The sequence below is a fragment of the Manihot esculenta genome, chromosome 14 (assembly GCF_001659605.2).
Source record: "Manihot esculenta cultivar AM560-2 chromosome 14, M.esculenta_v8, whole genome shotgun sequence".
Taxonomy (NCBI): domain Eukaryota; kingdom Viridiplantae; phylum Streptophyta; class Magnoliopsida; order Malpighiales; family Euphorbiaceae; genus Manihot; species Manihot esculenta.
The window spans coordinates 4,153,118-4,169,358 of NC_035174.2; the positions used below are offsets into that span (position 1 = coordinate 4,153,118).

Sequence of the window (16,241 nt, forward strand, 5' to 3'; positions counted from 1 at the left end):
CTTGATTTGACTCTTACCATTCATACTTTCACATACTGTTTCTATCTGCTTCCAATATATATATATATATATATCACTATGCCTCTCTAATTAATTCTATATCACTCTATCTCCATGATTAATTCTATTCATCTCATAATTTTTATTTTTTCTTTAATTATTTCAAAATTATTATTTATTTTTCTTTTTTAAACTATATTAACATATAAATTGATTATTATAACTCTATTTTATTTTATTTTATTTTATTTTTAATAAAAAATTTTAAAATTTTAAATATTTAATAGAATTTAATATATTTAAAATAAGTATAATTAGAAAATTAATAAAAAAATTATAATTTTTAATAAATTTAAAAAAATAATAATTAAAAAGTGAATAAAAAATGAATGATTGCTAAGTTAATATATTTTAAGGATTATGAATGGATGTGACATTAACATTTTTTTAAAAAAATGGCAATAATCTGTAGGTTTTTTTTCTTCCTTGAGCAGAATCTTGGGAATCATCCAGCATAGGATAGCATCCGATTCATTAATTTTCAATTTCGATTAAATAATTAATTATAACAAAAGGAAATGCTTAATGCATAAGAAACTTCACTTGCATTTGTCACTCTTCCTAAGTTGCTTCTCACATAATACCCCCTTCTTATTAACGCTTAATTTTTCTTACAAAAAAATTATAAGATATAGTACATACAGAATAATTTCCATATAAAATAAGGTGTGCAAATTAAATATTTAAATATTTTCTTTATTTTCATGTTTAGAACCTAAAAATTCAATTTAAAACTGTATGATTATGTCAATTCATCTGAAGTATTTTTTTTCAAATTATTTATTCCAAATAAAATTGTAGGTTTTAAAGTTCTTGTTTTATTATAATTTTCTAACTAAACTTGAAAATTCAATTAAAATGAATATTTTTTACTTGAAATAGTAAATAGTCTTTTCTATTTAGAATTATGGGCAGTAATTTTCTTTTGTGGATAAATCTAAAAATAAAAAATTCCTCAGTGGACTAAACCCAAATCGGCCCATTGAACCTAGTCCCGTGAAATTGTTTGGGTTTGCCGATGGCCCAACTCAACCGCTGCCTTATATTTGGTCGTCGTTTTGGTTTCTTTTATTTTAGGGTTTTGATTTAAAGTGGCTTAAGCGGAGGAGACCAGACCGAGGGTTTTAGACATCGGAAAAGAAAAAGGGGCAAAGGAAAAACCCTAACCGATGGATCCTTCGGCTCTCAGTTCCGCTGAAATGCAGCGATTCCTCAACGTAAGCGAATTTCCTTTTCACGCTTGCTTACTTAACTTTGATTTTCTAAGAAAGATGTTTGCTTTCAGAGTTATGCTTCAAGTATTTGAATACTAGGGCGTTTCAGTTTTTAATCTGAGGGAATAATATTTTCTTACCTGTAATATTCATTCTGCTTATAGCAACATTTTAAGTTTCGCTGGTAACTAGGATATTGATTGTGCTGTCAAAAATTGAGCCTGGGAAATTAGTAAATTCGATACTTTTTATAACGACTTTGGTTGATCATTCGAATGGATGATTTTCTAAACGCGTTACTGTTGCCTGCCTTGTGCCTCCATTGCCGCCTGTGAGAGAATTTGATGATGTGCTGCTATGTTATTAAGTTTTTATTTACTTCCTCTTTTAAACACTCTTTTGGCTGTTGTACTTGTAGGCCTAATTTAGGGAAATCATAGACTTAGTACTCAAGAAATTACTACTATTTTTAACAGTAAGGTTACTTTCATTGCATGCTGAATCTGAGGTTGAAGTATTTGCTTAGAAAGGGGGAGCCAACAGGGTAGCTACTAACCTAGTCACTATATCCGAGCAATGTCACTAAATAAACTTTAATATTGTTCTCTTGGATAGTCCACTAAACAAACTAAATATATAGGAAATTTTCAATTGGCAGAAGTGAATTTTTTCACTCATGAAAGATTAGTGATGTTGAATAATGAGTTTGATGGGATTATGTGGCAAATTCAATGACTGTTGTTGAAAGCAACATAGATAAACAAGAGAAATGTATTGTAATTCATATGTTGTAAGGATTCATACTTTGTTCTTGTTGGTTTGGCACTTTAGAAACTTTGATTCCCTCACTGTTGGAATTCTTATTTCCCAATGACTTTGCGATTATGCAGCAAGAGAAGGAAAAGGCCATGGTTAATGAGATGGTGGCAAAGCTTACTAGTGAATGCTGGGACAAGTGCATCAGTGGTGCACCTGGGAGCAAGTTCAGCTCAAGTGAATCAGCTTGCCTTTCCAATTGTGCTCAGCGATTTATGGATATGAGCCTCATCATAATGAAACGCTTTCGGTCGATGCATTGAGAATTTTATGATTGTTTTGATGTGTCAGTTACAAGATGTTATTGCTTGTTAGCCTCTGTAGGCAGTTAACTGTACGAGTTACAAGCTGTTGCGCATTCTTTTAACCTAAAGCCTTCCTTTTTAATGCTGCATGATTTACATCGTTCTGCCACCCAGTTATGTATTTCTCTAGGGTTGATTAAATATGAAATTTTGATTCCAAATAAGGAAAAGGATGGGGGGGGAGGAATTTTAAAGCTCCCATGTTGGAAGAACCACAACAGCCTGAACCTCGCAACTGCAAAGCAAAATCTTGCAATAATGCAATGGAAAATACCCACAAGAATTACCATTCAATCTAGGCAATCAAAACAAATCACCCTGTATAATTCTAACTCCCATTCAAAATACAACCATGCAAACGTAAATAGAAGGGGGGCCTGTTTCCTCCTCTTTTTAATGCTTTTTCGCCCCTACACAGGGATTTAGTCATCTTTGTTCTTTACGTTACATCTTGGTATGTATCTGAGACTTGAGTCAGCTGATGTCAAGTGGTGCTAATGGTGACTCGCTTTGACTCCCCAATTCCAGCTGCTAAAGCAAGAACATCAGCTGATATTTCCCAGCTCCCACTTTTACTGCCCATGCTAGAGCGCCTGGAGTGTAAGACGCTTCCTTCCAATCCCTGAGGAGGAAGAATCCTGCTTAAATCTGGAGAAACATCAGTTAATCCACCATCCTCATCCCGATTGTCACCATTACTTGATGCTCTAGCATTGTCATACGATACAAGCTTCCTCCTCCCCATCTCTATGTCACCTACAGATTTTTCTCTGTTTGAAGTAACAAAACTACCCACCATTCTAGGTGGAATTTCAGGCTCCTTTGCTACTTTTGTCCTAAAATTGTTCTTAGATGGAGGAATGCTAGAGCAAAAGATCTCCATGAAGTTCTCAAACAATCCTTTATCAAATGGGTTGGCTAGTCCATCATAACGGTATCTAAAATTTTCATAAGTAGACTGCCAAATCAAAAACACAGAGCAAACCAAACTTAGAGAAAATTCAAGAGGGGGGGGATGTAATTAAAGGAGTCAGCTCACACTATAAACAGGAAAAGCATGGTTGTTAATAAGTGAAGAGAGTTCAACAAGGCCAATCAAAGGAAACACCACTGAAGACCACATTATAAATCTCAATGAACCACGAGTAGAATGGTTTCTTACCTGATTTTTACTGATTAGATACAAATGGAACACACTAAGGCCACCAACAAACCAAACTGATATAAAGGTGTAAACTACTAGCACAATGGAGGCAGGAGCCTTAGCCATCCCTTTCCAAATTGTTGTCTCCTCACTATTCATGATCCTCTTGATGTAAACCCAGCAAAATCCATGTACATAAAAGCAAAGCAGAGTTGTAGAGAACACGAACATGAAGAAGAAACGGTAATTCCTCTGCATTCAAAATCAAAGACGCAAATCAGATTTGGAAAAAGCATCACTGCATATGCAGGAATTTTGAGTAAACACTGATAAATATAACTGAAAGAAAAATCCTCATGTCCATAAACCTTTCTGCATTTTTTAAAAATCAACTGGTTATATTTGAAACCAAATCCCTTGGTAAACTTGTTTAAAGAAAGCATGTCTCTTATTTTTCTTTCATTGTGGACAGGCACAAAAAAATTCCAATATGGTTTATTGTGATGATGCAGATAATTAACTGAAAATTTAGGTTTCCCTGGAGCAGAATTATAGAAATGCTTTAAGATCCAGAAAACGAAAAATATTGATTAGAATGAGGATACCAATCCAATGCACTGACCAACCCAAGGGCAGTGATGATCAAATCTTTCCACACAGTTATTACATATAGAACAGTGAGAACAGCGTGGAGGCCTATAAAGCATGCACGTATCACAGTACTTGGTCTTGACAATTATTCCATTGACAACAACATCCTTTGTGCGTGGTAAACGTAAAGGCGGAGTTTGGCCTGTTCCAGCTTCATTGTGTCCTTCATAACCTTCTAGTTCTGGAGGTTGAGCATTACGAGGTATTATACCAGGATCTCTTCCTGAGGTTAGCAGAAGAAAGAACAAATCCTGGTAAATGAATTACATCCATTAGTTCAAGGGTGCAACAGCAAAAAAGGAAGTTCTTTCAGCTATGCCTATCATGAATCATGGTAAAAAATGGAACTTCAGCAATTAGGAGCATAGTAGCTTTTACGGGAGGGAAAAAAACTTACAAATGATGTGAGGACAACAACAATGACTACAATTGATGTACCCCAGTGATGAGGAAAATCATCAGTCAGCTTTCTTGCTACAAAGACACAAAAAGCAGCAACAGGAGCAACAATAAGAAATATGGTTAGCAGAAGGGATCTCGCATCAGGTCCAAATATAAGCCTTCCTTTAAGGAAAAATATCTGCAAACAAAATCGCCAAAGCAGAAAAGCAAAGGAATTATAAGCATAACCACATAAGAAAAGGAACATGTGAATTGTATGCTTAGGATTCCCTTGAATCATTAACCAAGAAAGTTTGGTATCATATTATACCATCATAAGGTGATCTCCCATTGTTCTGGCATATGTGGCAATTGAAATATTTTGTGCTATGTTATAGTAATTGGTGAATTAAGTAAATCTTTAATGCTGTTAAATAACCCCAATTGAAAGTTGTAATTCCAGAACACCATTAATTTTGATGTCCTATAATTTCACCATCAAGCCCTGTAGGACAAGCGCTCAATTTTCTACAACTAATGCAGATGCTAAAGATAATAGAATAGCTAATCATGTAGCTTAATAGCTGATGAACAAAACAGTGAAACACAAACCAAAAGAAAGAAAACAAGATCATAGATGAATACACTCTGACAGGACTAGTAAACTGAGAGACAGAGCAAATTGAAATACATTGATATGAAGCTAAAACATAAACTTGGTCCCAAGAGAAATTTCCAAGAGGCAATCAATTTGAACTGAGATTGATCCTCCCTCAAGTCTCGCAAAGCAAAGAGCCTCGTGCTGAGCATTTGGGTCCCCTCATTTGACACACCGATCCCCACCCAATTCACATTCAATGTTCTTACTATAAGATGATAGCCCAATCAACTACATAACTACGAGTTGAAGCCTAAGTGAGTAAAATAAGAGGTAAAGTTTTTCGCACTGCGCCGCCAAAAACCTCATCTTTGGCAGCTCTACTACATAGTAGTCCCCAGATTGAAGAATCCTATACCCAAATAAACATAATTCTATACTAACAACCCATTTTAGTCCACAAAAAGAAAAAGAGGAAAATGAACGATAGAACAACCAAACCGCAAGGAGAGTAGAAGCTTACATTGCTGCCTTTCCAGACTTGATAAGTCCTGAGCCAATCCGTCTCACCGACGGAGGCGGCATCTCCGGCAACTGGATCGGGGGTCCGGGGTGGAGGCGATGGGACCCCAAAATTCTCTCTCATCCCCCTCCCTTTTCTTTCCTCTTTCTCTATGCAAAAAGGGGTCCTCTTTACTCTCTCCTTTTTTTTTTTCGGTTACACTCTCTGTTTCTCTTCCTAAAGTGCAAAAGGAGCAATCAAACTCATAGACAGACAGCGAGGGAACGATTCCAAACGCAAAAAAGAAGAAAAGAAAGCAAAAGGCAAATAAAGGCAGCTCTTTTAACAATAACAGAAAAGATGCGTCTTTTTTACTTGTTTTATGCCTTTTCTTTATTACTTTTTTTTCCCTCCATTAAAACCGAGACAAAATTAGTGAGCGAGTGAGATCAGTTTCATGCATAATATGGTTTTAGTTATCATAATATCTCTTGTTCTGTTAACTCTGTACGTTGATCCGATTATCCACTCCATAACAACTTTGTTTGTCGCAGTGTTGAGAGATTCATCAGCTACGTACTACATATATTCCTCTTACAGACAAGTATGGATAATGACTGATTCCTTGCAGAGTTTGGGATTCCCAGTTTTTAACTCCTCGTAGGTTGGGATTCACTGGCTTGGCGTCTTCTCTACGGTCTTTTTTAAAATTTATAGCAAACAAATATACTTCCTTTTAACTCGTATAAATATCATAATATTAGGAATTCTTTCCTATATTCGCCTATTCGGTTCAGCAAGCAAATACATTCCATAGTGCAAGCATATTATTCGAATCTCACCATGGCCAACGACTCTTCACGGCATTTGCAAAGTTTATGAATTATGATGTGATACTTCCGGGGAATTTGGCAGGCCACGATGCAATTCCAGTTGGGCCTTGTGATACGAACATAACCAGGAAAGAGGGGACAGGGCCTTATAGCTTGGCAGAAAAGTCTGTCCAGACTCCAGATGAGAAAATATAAACTATCTATACAAGGTTAAAACAATTATATTAACAAAAAAAAAAGGTCCTACCGGGAGTCGAACCCAGGTCGCTGGATTCAAAGTCCAGAGTGCTAACCACTACACCATAGAACCGATGCACATGCTGTTCTCTCTCTCTTATAATCTCATATAATTAAATTATTTTATATATGAATGAGTAGTTACATTTTGTGAAAATAATTTCTTTTAGAAGGAGCCCATAGCTTAGCTATAAAATATATATATAGGAAATATTAATTAATATATAGTAGAAAAATGAATTGAAAGAATGATCATAGTAGTTGAGGCCAATGAAATTCTAAAAATAGCGAGCAAAGTAGAAATAGAAATTGGTAGATAAAGAGCGTCAATGGTGGCAGTTCCTTTCAACGCCCACTTGGGAATTATTGAACTTCATAATTTTAACTTGTTATGAGAACAATGAAACCTCGTATCCATAAATATCTAGCCTTGTTAAATAACGATGGAGCTTGTATTGTTAAAATCATAAGATTAGCTACTCTAATCTTTAATTAATTAATATTCTTCGTATAATGTTTCTTTAGCATATCTTCTGAATTCAGGTGGTCAATATTCTACTCTTCACCTACCACACTTCCACTCCCATCTTTACCCATTAAAACAAGTAATTTCAATGTTAATCCCTGCTTAATTACTATTATAATCTCACTTTTTTCCTTTCATTTTTCTACCTGACGTCAAAAAATTTTAAATAAAGCTATGGAAATCAATGTACAGTGTTTTACCTTTTTATATTTAAAAAAGAAAATTAGAATTCCTTTTTCCCTTTTAAAAATTATTAGAACACATATAGCTCGTTCTAATAATGATAACAGTGTTAGAATTTAACAAGATGAGTTCTTATTTTTAATTGAATTTTAAAAATTATATAAAAATATAAAAAGTGATTGATTAATTTAGTCATATACTATGGGGATTAAAATAGTAATTTTCCATCGATTATAATATATGCAAAAGGAAAGTGAGTTTGAATTCACGCGTGGCGGTCTAAAAAGAAAAAGCAATATAGACAGCAACACCCAACTTTTTCTTTACTCACTTGGATCTAATATTCAAAATGGTGCGGTTATGAACTTTTGGCGAGGCTGAGGGGACACCTGTCGTGTGTTCATCAGAATTATGCCTTAATCATTCGTTATAATAATAATTAAATAATTTAGAAAGCGATTTGGGTTAATGAGGAACCTTGACGGTTGTGTTTTGGAGTCATGACAAATGGTATGGAAGTGCACAGAGAAACGGCACAGCATAGCAAAATGATAAAAACTTTAAGGAAACTGAAATGGGGATGCTCACGTGAAACTCATAAAGCTTGCTTAATTTTGTGGTGCATTACGTAAGTTGGGCATAATAGTACATTAACCCCACTACAAAAAGAGTTGGCATTTTACCGCACGCAATTTCGGTGCCACCTTCTGAATGATTACCATGCGTATGGTTATTGAAGTTCCAAATCAAACCAATCCAATTTATCAAAATCATATTATATTATTCCCGATGGATATATTTTTAAATATATTATATAAAATTAAAATTATACTATATAGTGATTATGTTAATGATATCATATAGTAAAATTGAAAATTAAAACAAAAGTATATCAAAGGTTGGATTTCATTTTAATTCTCAAATAAATCGAACCGAAAGTGAAACCGCGCACATCTTTGATAGCAATCATTTCATTTCGTACACATTTTACTCATGCACCAGTTTTGTCTATAAATACGTCACATTCTTTGTGCATTCGGTTTATAGATCAGTGGCTTGGAACTCACAATCCTAGGGTTTCCACCTCCACAGCCTTTCTTTCATTAATGTTCCAAATCTTTTTCTAGAGAGAAAAAGAGAGAGAGGCAAGTTTAGAGATGGCTGTGTTTTCCACTCACAATCCATTTGCTTTGGCATTTGGCATTCTAGGTATCCATATAGAGAATTAGAGATGACATAATGTACTACATATATACATACAAATTAATCACATATAATTACTAATATTTGATTTTCCTTGTTTAATTTTACAGGCAATATCACTTCCTTCGTGGTTTTTTTAGCACCGATGTAAGTTTATTTTGAATGTTAGTGATTAATGTCTAATCAGCTAGCTAGATATGATTGTAATTAAATTATTATAATTTTGCAGGCCAACATTTTTTAGGATTTGTAAGAAGAAATCGACAGAAGGGTTTCAATCATTTCCATATGTGGTTGCACTCTTCAGTGCTATGATTTGGCTATACTATGCTTCTTTAAAGTCTGATGCTTTCCTTCTCATCACTGTCAACTCGTTCGGGTGTTTCATAGAGACTATTTACCTTACCTTGTTCATCGCTTATGCCTCCAAGCAAGCTAGGGTACTAAAATATCCAACATAACATTATGTTCTATTTTATTTTATTTTATTTATATATTATGATGGAACTTAAAGTTGATTAATTATATGGAAGTGTAGATGTCGACTCTGAGGATGCTTCTTTTGTTGAACTTTGGGGGATTTTGTTTGATTCTTCTTCTCTCACATTTCCTTGCAAAAGGATCATCCAGGGTTAGAATTCTTGGATGGGTTTGTGTAATATTTTCTGTGAGTGTGTTCGCAGCACCTTTAAGCATCTTGGTAAGATCTACATTTCCTTTTCTGTACTTTTTGCCTTCCCACTCAACTTTCTCTTGCTTCTTAATTGTTTTGTGTTACCCACTTACTAAGTGGAAATATATTTTCTTTTTTAATTACTTTGCAGAGGGTAGTTATACGAACCAGGAGCGTGGAGTTCATGCCATTTAACCTATCATTTTTCCTCACACTCAGTGCTATTATGTGGTTCTTTTATGGAATACTGTTGAAAGACTTATATGTTGCAGTAAGTCTTCGATCTTAATTAATCATTAACTAATAATTAATGACACTATACCTGAAAAAAGATGCCCACCTTTATCACGTCTCATAAAATACTGGCTTCGATCTCCATCTCAGATACCCAACGTACTGGGTTTTATCTTTGGAGTACTTCAGATGATTCTCTATGTAATTTACAAGAACTTCAAGACGGCGGAGGAGCCAAAATTACCAGAACACACCATTGATAATGCGAAATTCAGCACGAGTCTTACTTGCGGGATTCAAGAAGCGGCAAGCCCCCAGCTAAACGGTGCGGATAAAGAAGAGAACATCCATGAGAAGCAAGACATGGATGACCCCAATGGAGACCAACCAATTGTATGCCAAGTTTGATTGTTTACATGTACTCAAATCCTCTCCTGCATATGCCCTTTATATAGTTTGTGAGATATTATATAGCTGGAATCTGTGTCTCTTCTTCTACTACGTAATTTATGTGACATTTTGTAAAAGATAGCTTACATTTATGTCTATGTAAGTTCATGTATAAGCAAATTAACAGGCATGGAGTGGATTGTGCATGTATGTTATTTATTTATTTAACGTATTCATCAATATATATTCAACTCTGGAGCCTTTCTTCCACCTGAGAAAAATTTATTATAGCGAGTGTTTACTAGTAATTTAGCAGTGTGGTGGTTCAAATTTGCAGCCTTGGCTATAAATTGTAATTTCTGTAGCTCGATCGATATTTACCACGTATATTTAATTAGGGATTTTCTTGTGATTTGATTTCTAAAATTTCATGCCAAACCTTTGTTTTGTTTATCTATGTATACAATATAATATCGATAAATTTCTGATTTTTTACTCATTTCTTTTTCCAATGTTATCTGTTTAGTAAAATAATAATATAACTAAAATAGTTTGACATAAAGTAATCTGAGCTGAGCAGAACTGTATGTGCTCCCAAATTGAGCTTCAAAGTGGGAACTTTTGTGCTATGGGTTGGGCTAGCTTTACCAGCCTTCGTTTGAAAGACCATTTCTTGGTAAGTTTCTCTACTCTTGTAATTCTAATTTCCATGGATCACAGCTATATATACACTATAAGAAAAATGCTTTTTAACGTAAAAAATTTTCTTATTAAAAATTAATGGTTAATTATTAATTATTAAAGATTATAATAGTTCATCATTAAATTTGTTGTTATATTTATTTTTATTAAAATTTTAATAACAGTATTATATTATTGATCGTTATTATTATTGACAATAATATTAAAATGAATCGTTAAAAATATATTATCAATGACTATTGTTATTTTCGTTAATAATTATTAACGAAAGTGAATATGATTATTAAGTTTTAATTAAATGATTATTAATTTAAATATAACGGCTAATATTATCGTTAATGAAAATATTTGTTCGTTAATAAATAATAATTATTAATGAGAACATATAATCATTAGATTTAAATTAAATGATCGTTATTTTAAATATAATAAGCGCTTATATTATTGTTAATATCTCTTAACGTAAATAATTAATCATTAAAAAAATAATTATTATTAACGAGAGAGTGTGATTATTAAATTTAAATCCATTAACGGTAAATATCCTCATTAAAAATTATTACAGAAAAAATAATATTAGTAAAGATAAATAATGACAAAATAAAAATTATTGTTATAATTATAAATATTTATTAAAAAATATATTAATTATTATTATGTAATTATTTATTTTTTTAATATAACTGAAATTGAAAAATACAATTGAAATTTATAAATAAAACTCATTAAGAATATAAAACCAATATATATAAGTCAATAATGTTATAAGAATTATCTCAAAAAATAATTAACAATAAGTATTTATATTTACTTTATATATGTAGGAAGATAATTAACAAAATATAAATGTCAAAATAAATTGATAATAGCACATTCCACTTCAATATTTTCACCATTTGTAAAATTAGATCTGCACCAAAATATAAAAATATAATTAGATTATAGAAATTAAAGAATTCATATTAATGTAATAGAAATAACAATTAGACAGAGATTTGGCTCAAGGCATTTGATCAAAACAAAAAAAACATGCAATTTTTAAACAAAATGAGATGACTTCAACCTTTAAACTCTATGTAAAGGGATATGCAACACATAATTTTCCTGGCATTTTACAATGTCACCAAAGATCCCATCAAAAATTTTCAACTCACATGATGGTTTTGCATGACAAGGATGTACAACTTTTTAAGCTAGTCTGGAGGACATCTGCAGTAGAGATAAATGGTAATTAGTCCTTCAGCTGGACCATATAGACATTATAAATTTGCTGATGATGAATAATTATAAAAGCTTCAATCATGACAAAGCTCAACTAAGTCATGGAAATAGCCATAAGTTCACCCCATTCCACAGAGATGGCACCACATATTTTGGCAGCCAACTGCTCAGTCAAATACGAGGTTATTTAATTCAATATGTATAAGATCTTACACTTCTTATCTTCTAAAAGGCAACTGATTTGATGAATGTGCTTACCCTAAAGCCTAAGCCACTTATATCACTTAATTCTACTAATGGCTACCAAAACTACATGGGCAGATGAACAATTGACAGCAGAGTATAGAAGCTGCAAAGTATAGTGCAGATTTAAAATATAGCAGAGAAGTATTTAATACCTTAAACACTGCCTTCACAATGTCATAGTATAAACTGTTTTTGGCCCAACCCTAGTGAAGACCACTCCATTGAGTAGATTGAGCTTCTACAAGACATTAGCATATGTCAAAAAGTTGCTGAAATAGTTGAAAGCAACATCAAATCAGGCATTACTCTTGTCATAACAAATTACCCAAGTTAGCATGATGTCCCAAACTAATAAAAAATCTAAAAGTATCAACAATGATTGGACCACATTTTTTATAAAGATGAGAAACAAAAGAAAAAAAAAATCTTTGCAAATTTTTGCATCTGCTGCTGCATTTGGATTACAGCTGGTATAAAATTGCACCTGCTGTGCAAATGCAGAAGCAGGTGCAAGTGCACCAGCAAGTTGCACTTGCTTGTGCATTTGCACAAGCAGGTCTTGCACCAGCAGCTGCACTTTTGATGCTTAGGAATTAAATAAACAAATAGGTGCACTGTCAACAAGATCCTTAGGAACTAAATAAACAAATAGGCTAAGTAAGTATTTTTAAAAGCTTAAGAGTATTTGTAATTCCAAAAGTGCACCAGCAGGTGCAAAATTGCACAGTGCACACCTGCAGGTGCTGGTAATTTTGCTGCACCTGCTGGTGTGCACCAGCAGGTGCACTTCTGCCGCACCTGCTGGTGCACTCTTCACCAGCAGGTGAACTATGCACCTGCTTGTGCAAATATTTTTAATTAAAAATAGAAAAAGAAACTTATATATTGAAATTCAAATAAATTTATTTTGTTTACTATTAATAAAAAATATAAAATTTCTAAGTATTTTATAAGTACTTAAGTAAAAAAAAGTCTGCATGATTAGTTTATTATAAAAAATACAAGGGAAATGCACATGCTAGTGCAATCAGCAGATGCAAATTGCACATGCAAGTCTGCACCCTGCAGTTTGCACCTGCTGTTGCAATCTGCACTCTGGACCAACAGGAGTACAAAATGCACAATCTGCAAGTGCACGTGCTGGTGCAAGCACCAGCAAATGCTTTGGGAACAGAATGCACCTCCTGGTGCAATCTGCACTCTGCACCAGCGGTGCAATCTGCAGGTGCAAGCAACAGCAAGTGCAGAAATGCACTAATAGATTGCACCAATAACTGTTTTAAGGAGAAATATATGAGATACAAATTGTTTCAAGTTCAGATACTATAGATTTATCGTGGTTGAAAAATTAAGACCATAATTGTATTAAAGTTCCCAATTACAACAAATTGAATTGAATGGACATGCAAAAAGCTGGAGATCTAATCAGATTAATATCTAAAAGAAAACCTTAAAATCACACAATCAGAAAATGACATGGATGAATAAAATATGGAAGCAACAACAGCAAAACTTGATTGGCTATATAGAAACTTTGAAGGGTAAAAATTTCCTAGACTATTTAATGTTCAACAAATATAATAACAATAATTCAGTTGAAGGGCAAAGTAATTCACTTCAAGTGTTGTTTCGAACCTTCTCACAATTACAGCTTCAATGAATGATTAAACTCATGAAAACCCACTCATAGCTGGAGATGGGATCTAAAGTAGTAGGCACTTATACCATTCTCAAACAAATCAATTAACACAATGCAAAAGCAAGCAATGGAATCAATCTCCAATAATCCTAATCAACTTACAAACAACACAACTCAATAATCATTTGAATCCATAAAACATAAAACCCATTCAGACATTTTTATCGAACAAATTGTATGCCTCATCTCATAAGTAGAATTACATAAATCTAATAACTAGATGCATACACTGAAAACAAGCATTCACATCCACTGCCTATAAAAACTAATGAAAAATTTATAATAAACCAACAAATAATTAAATAATTAATGATGTTTTGAGATCTAGAAAGTGAGTTTATTGTGGTAATGTAAACTTAACTGGAGAAGAAGACGTTACTCTCTTTTATCAGCTAGTGACTTTTCTCCCCTTTTATTATCAGCTAGTGACTTTTCTCCCCTTTTATTGGTTCGGTTAAGAAGATACTTAGAGAAAAAAAAGGATCTAGAAGATGTGAATGGAGGCTCTATTTCTGGTCTTTTTGTTAGCCTGTAAGATGAACATTGGAAGAAAAAAAAAAAGAAATAAAGCAACTGTTAAAAGTCAACTTTAAATACCAAAGTAAAAAATGTCAAAATCCAGAATATGAAACAATGATAGTTTTGCAATCAGAAGAATAAACTCCTTGAGTGACATCTTTCATTTCAAAGAGGAGCACAAAGGTGTCACATCAGCTGTGGTGCAATCTGCCACAGCTAAATTTCAGTAGAACGAATAAGAAGCTAAATTTCGATAGAAAGTGGTGATTCTGATTTGTAGTAGAATTTAATGGTCAATAATTGAAAAAGAGAATTGAAATTTTTAAACATATTATCTTTATGTAGGTTTTGATTTTTAGTAGGGTCATGGAAGTTACTAATTTCATTTGGCAAGTATGAAAAAATGAGAGAAAATAAATTTATGAAAATAAAAGGAGATAAGGAAAGAAAAAGAAATTTAAAAAGTAAAAATAAAATAAATAAGTTGTTAATACATAATAAAAAATTTTAATAAGGGTAAATGTTAAAGATGTAAAAAATAAAATTTAGATTTAACGATGAGAAAATTTTAAATACATCGTTAAAAAATATTTTAAAATAATATTATTGTGGGACGGAGTTTTATGTTTTAAATTAACGTAGAAGATATTGTAGATTCTCAATTAAGATTCCTTATACTTGATGGTTAACATGTTTTTCATTTTTTGGATGACTTGCTTTATTTTTGGAGAAATATTTGTATGAATCTGATTTGTTATGAATTAAAATACTTTTAAAAGTGAATTTTTTTTATTAAAAAGAATAATCCCATCCCACTTCAACATCTTTTCGATACACGTGAACTGGATCCGACTGGAAATTCCCCTTGCTTTCATTCCCTTTCCCGTTTTCACACGCCGAACGCTACTACGTACCTAACTATTTCCGTTTTAAGAAACCTTGGCTGGCTATCAGCCAATTATTCAACACAATGCAACGCATCTTCCCAATCACCACGGAGAGTGAATTTTCCTCTTATACTGAATGGAGCTGTAGATATTAATTACATGAGGGAAAGAAATCTTGGTTATATTTTCAATTTTATATATAATTTTAAATTTTAATTTCATTTTAAATTAAATAAAATAAATTAGTACTAGCGAAATTTAAACTTTGATATTTTATACATTCACAGACTTAATCTAATAGTAAGTGTGTCTGAATAAATTTAAGAAATTTTAAATTTTATTCCTCCAATCTTCAATTTTAATTAAAAAAAAATTTTGATATTTTATACTATCTATTCTTTAATTTTGTATTTTTTAGAATGCAAACACAAAATTCATTTTTTCAATAATTTAACCTATTACAAGAAATTTGGTTTTTTTTAAATACCAAAAATAAAATATTTTATTATTTATAATATAAGTTTTAATAATTGAACAATATAATGATGAATTGAACAATATTTTATTATTAAGTTATATTTTACATATTTACTAATATTATTTTTTAAATTATCATATATAATATAAAAAAATCTAATTAATAATAAAAATTGTGTTAATTATATTTTTAAAAAGTAATTAAATAATTATAAATAAAAAATAAATTTATTGTTTGTTATGAAAAATATAATAATAGATATTTAAATTTTATTATTAACCTTTTACCAAATAAGTAATTTTAAAATTTGTACCAAACGACAGCTTATAATTATTAAATCCCATTACAGTCACCTTTGGGATAAACGTGTTTCAGGGAAAGCAGGCCCAGGACCATTGTTGGTTTAAATGATTTTCTCTCTTACATAATTTTTCACATTGTTTTGCCCACGTAATCTTCAAATTTGAACCATTATTGGTTACGTCCAGCATGGAAAAGCATGTGAGCCGCCGTCGATATTCACAAATCAGCAATTTTTG

At 32.2% G+C, this 16,241-nt stretch overlaps 3 protein-coding genes, 1 long non-coding RNA gene and 1 other non-coding gene across 5 annotated transcripts; 2 read left to right on the forward strand and 3 right to left on the reverse strand.

Annotated features, from left to right (window-relative positions):
• The first annotated feature begins 1,136 nt into the window (after positions 1-1,136).
• On the forward strand, positions 1,137-2,504 carry LOC110630676 (mitochondrial import inner membrane translocase subunit TIM8). Its single transcript, XM_021778208.2, has 2 exons — positions 1,137-1,277; positions 2,165-2,504. Exons 1-2 carry the CDS (start codon positions 1,230-1,232, stop codon positions 2,351-2,353), a joined length of 237 nt encoding a protein of 78 aa, XP_021633900.1. The 5' UTR covers positions 1,137-1,229; the 3' UTR covers positions 2,354-2,504.
• A 147-nt stretch (positions 2,505-2,651) lies between these two features.
• LOC110630675 (probable protein S-acyltransferase 7) lies at positions 2,652-6,012 on the reverse strand. The gene is made up of 5 exons (XM_021778207.2): positions 5,693-6,012; positions 4,588-4,770; positions 4,145-4,441; positions 3,558-3,791; positions 2,652-3,353 (listed from the first exon to the last, which is right to left on the reverse strand). Exons 1-5 carry the CDS (start codon positions 5,813-5,815, stop codon positions 2,880-2,882), a joined length of 1,311 nt encoding a protein of 436 aa, XP_021633899.1. The 5' UTR covers positions 5,816-6,012; the 3' UTR covers positions 2,652-2,879.
• A 730-nt stretch (positions 6,013-6,742) lies between these two features.
• Positions 6,743-6,814, reverse strand: TRNAQ-UUG. The gene has a single exon. It is a non-coding gene; the product is annotated as a tRNA-Gln (tRNA).
• Positions 6,815-8,511: 1,697 nt separating this feature from the next.
• On the forward strand, positions 8,512-10,339 carry LOC110600445 (bidirectional sugar transporter SWEET12). Its single transcript, XM_021737305.2, has 6 exons — positions 8,512-8,659; positions 8,764-8,800; positions 8,883-9,093; positions 9,192-9,353; positions 9,478-9,597; positions 9,711-10,339. Exons 1-6 carry the CDS (start codon positions 8,608-8,610, stop codon positions 9,966-9,968), a joined length of 840 nt encoding a protein of 279 aa, XP_021592997.1. The 5' UTR covers positions 8,512-8,607; the 3' UTR covers positions 9,969-10,339.
• A 1,138-nt stretch (positions 10,340-11,477) lies between these two features.
• Positions 11,478-12,355, reverse strand: LOC110631352. The gene is made up of 3 exons (XR_002490495.2): positions 12,272-12,355; positions 11,807-11,861; positions 11,478-11,562 (listed from the first exon to the last, which is right to left on the reverse strand). It is a non-coding gene; the product is annotated as an uncharacterized LOC110631352 (long non-coding RNA).
• Positions 12,356-16,241: the final 3,886 nt, after the last annotated feature.

What these genes read in the sequence shown, in the direction of transcription:
- LOC110600445 (XM_021737305.2), top strand. Translation starts at nt 8,608, where the DNA reads ATGGCTGTGTTTTCCACTCACAATCCATTTGCTTTGGCATTTGGCATT. An exon ending in GTGGTTTTTTTAGCACCGAT is followed by an intron (nt 8,801 to 8,882) that starts GTAAGTTTATTT and finishes ATAATTTTGCAG; the next exon opens with GCCAACATTTTTTAGGATTT. An exon ending in CAGCACCTTTAAGCATCTTG is followed by an intron (nt 9,354 to 9,477) that starts GTAAGATCTACA and finishes ATTACTTTGCAG; the next exon opens with AGGGTAGTTATACGAACCAG.
- LOC110630675 (XM_021778207.2), bottom strand. Translation starts at nt 5,815, where the DNA reads ATGAGAGAGAATTTTGGGGTCCCATCGCCTCCACCCCGGACCCCCGAT. An exon ending in TTGTTGTCCTCACATCATTT is followed by an intron (nt 4,442 to 4,587) that starts GTAAGTTTTTTT and finishes TTCATTTACCAG; the next exon opens with GATTTGTTCTTTCTTCTGCT. An exon ending in TTGGTCAGTGCATTGGATTG is followed by an intron (nt 3,792 to 4,144) that starts GTATCCTCATTC and finishes TTTTGAATGCAG; the next exon opens with AGGAATTACCGTTTCTTCTT.
- LOC110630676 (XM_021778208.2), top strand. Translation starts at nt 1,230, where the DNA reads ATGGATCCTTCGGCTCTCAGTTCCGCTGAAATGCAGCGATTCCTCAAC. An exon ending in AAATGCAGCGATTCCTCAAC is followed by an intron (nt 1,278 to 2,164) that starts GTAAGCGAATTT and finishes GCGATTATGCAG; the next exon opens with CAAGAGAAGGAAAAGGCCAT.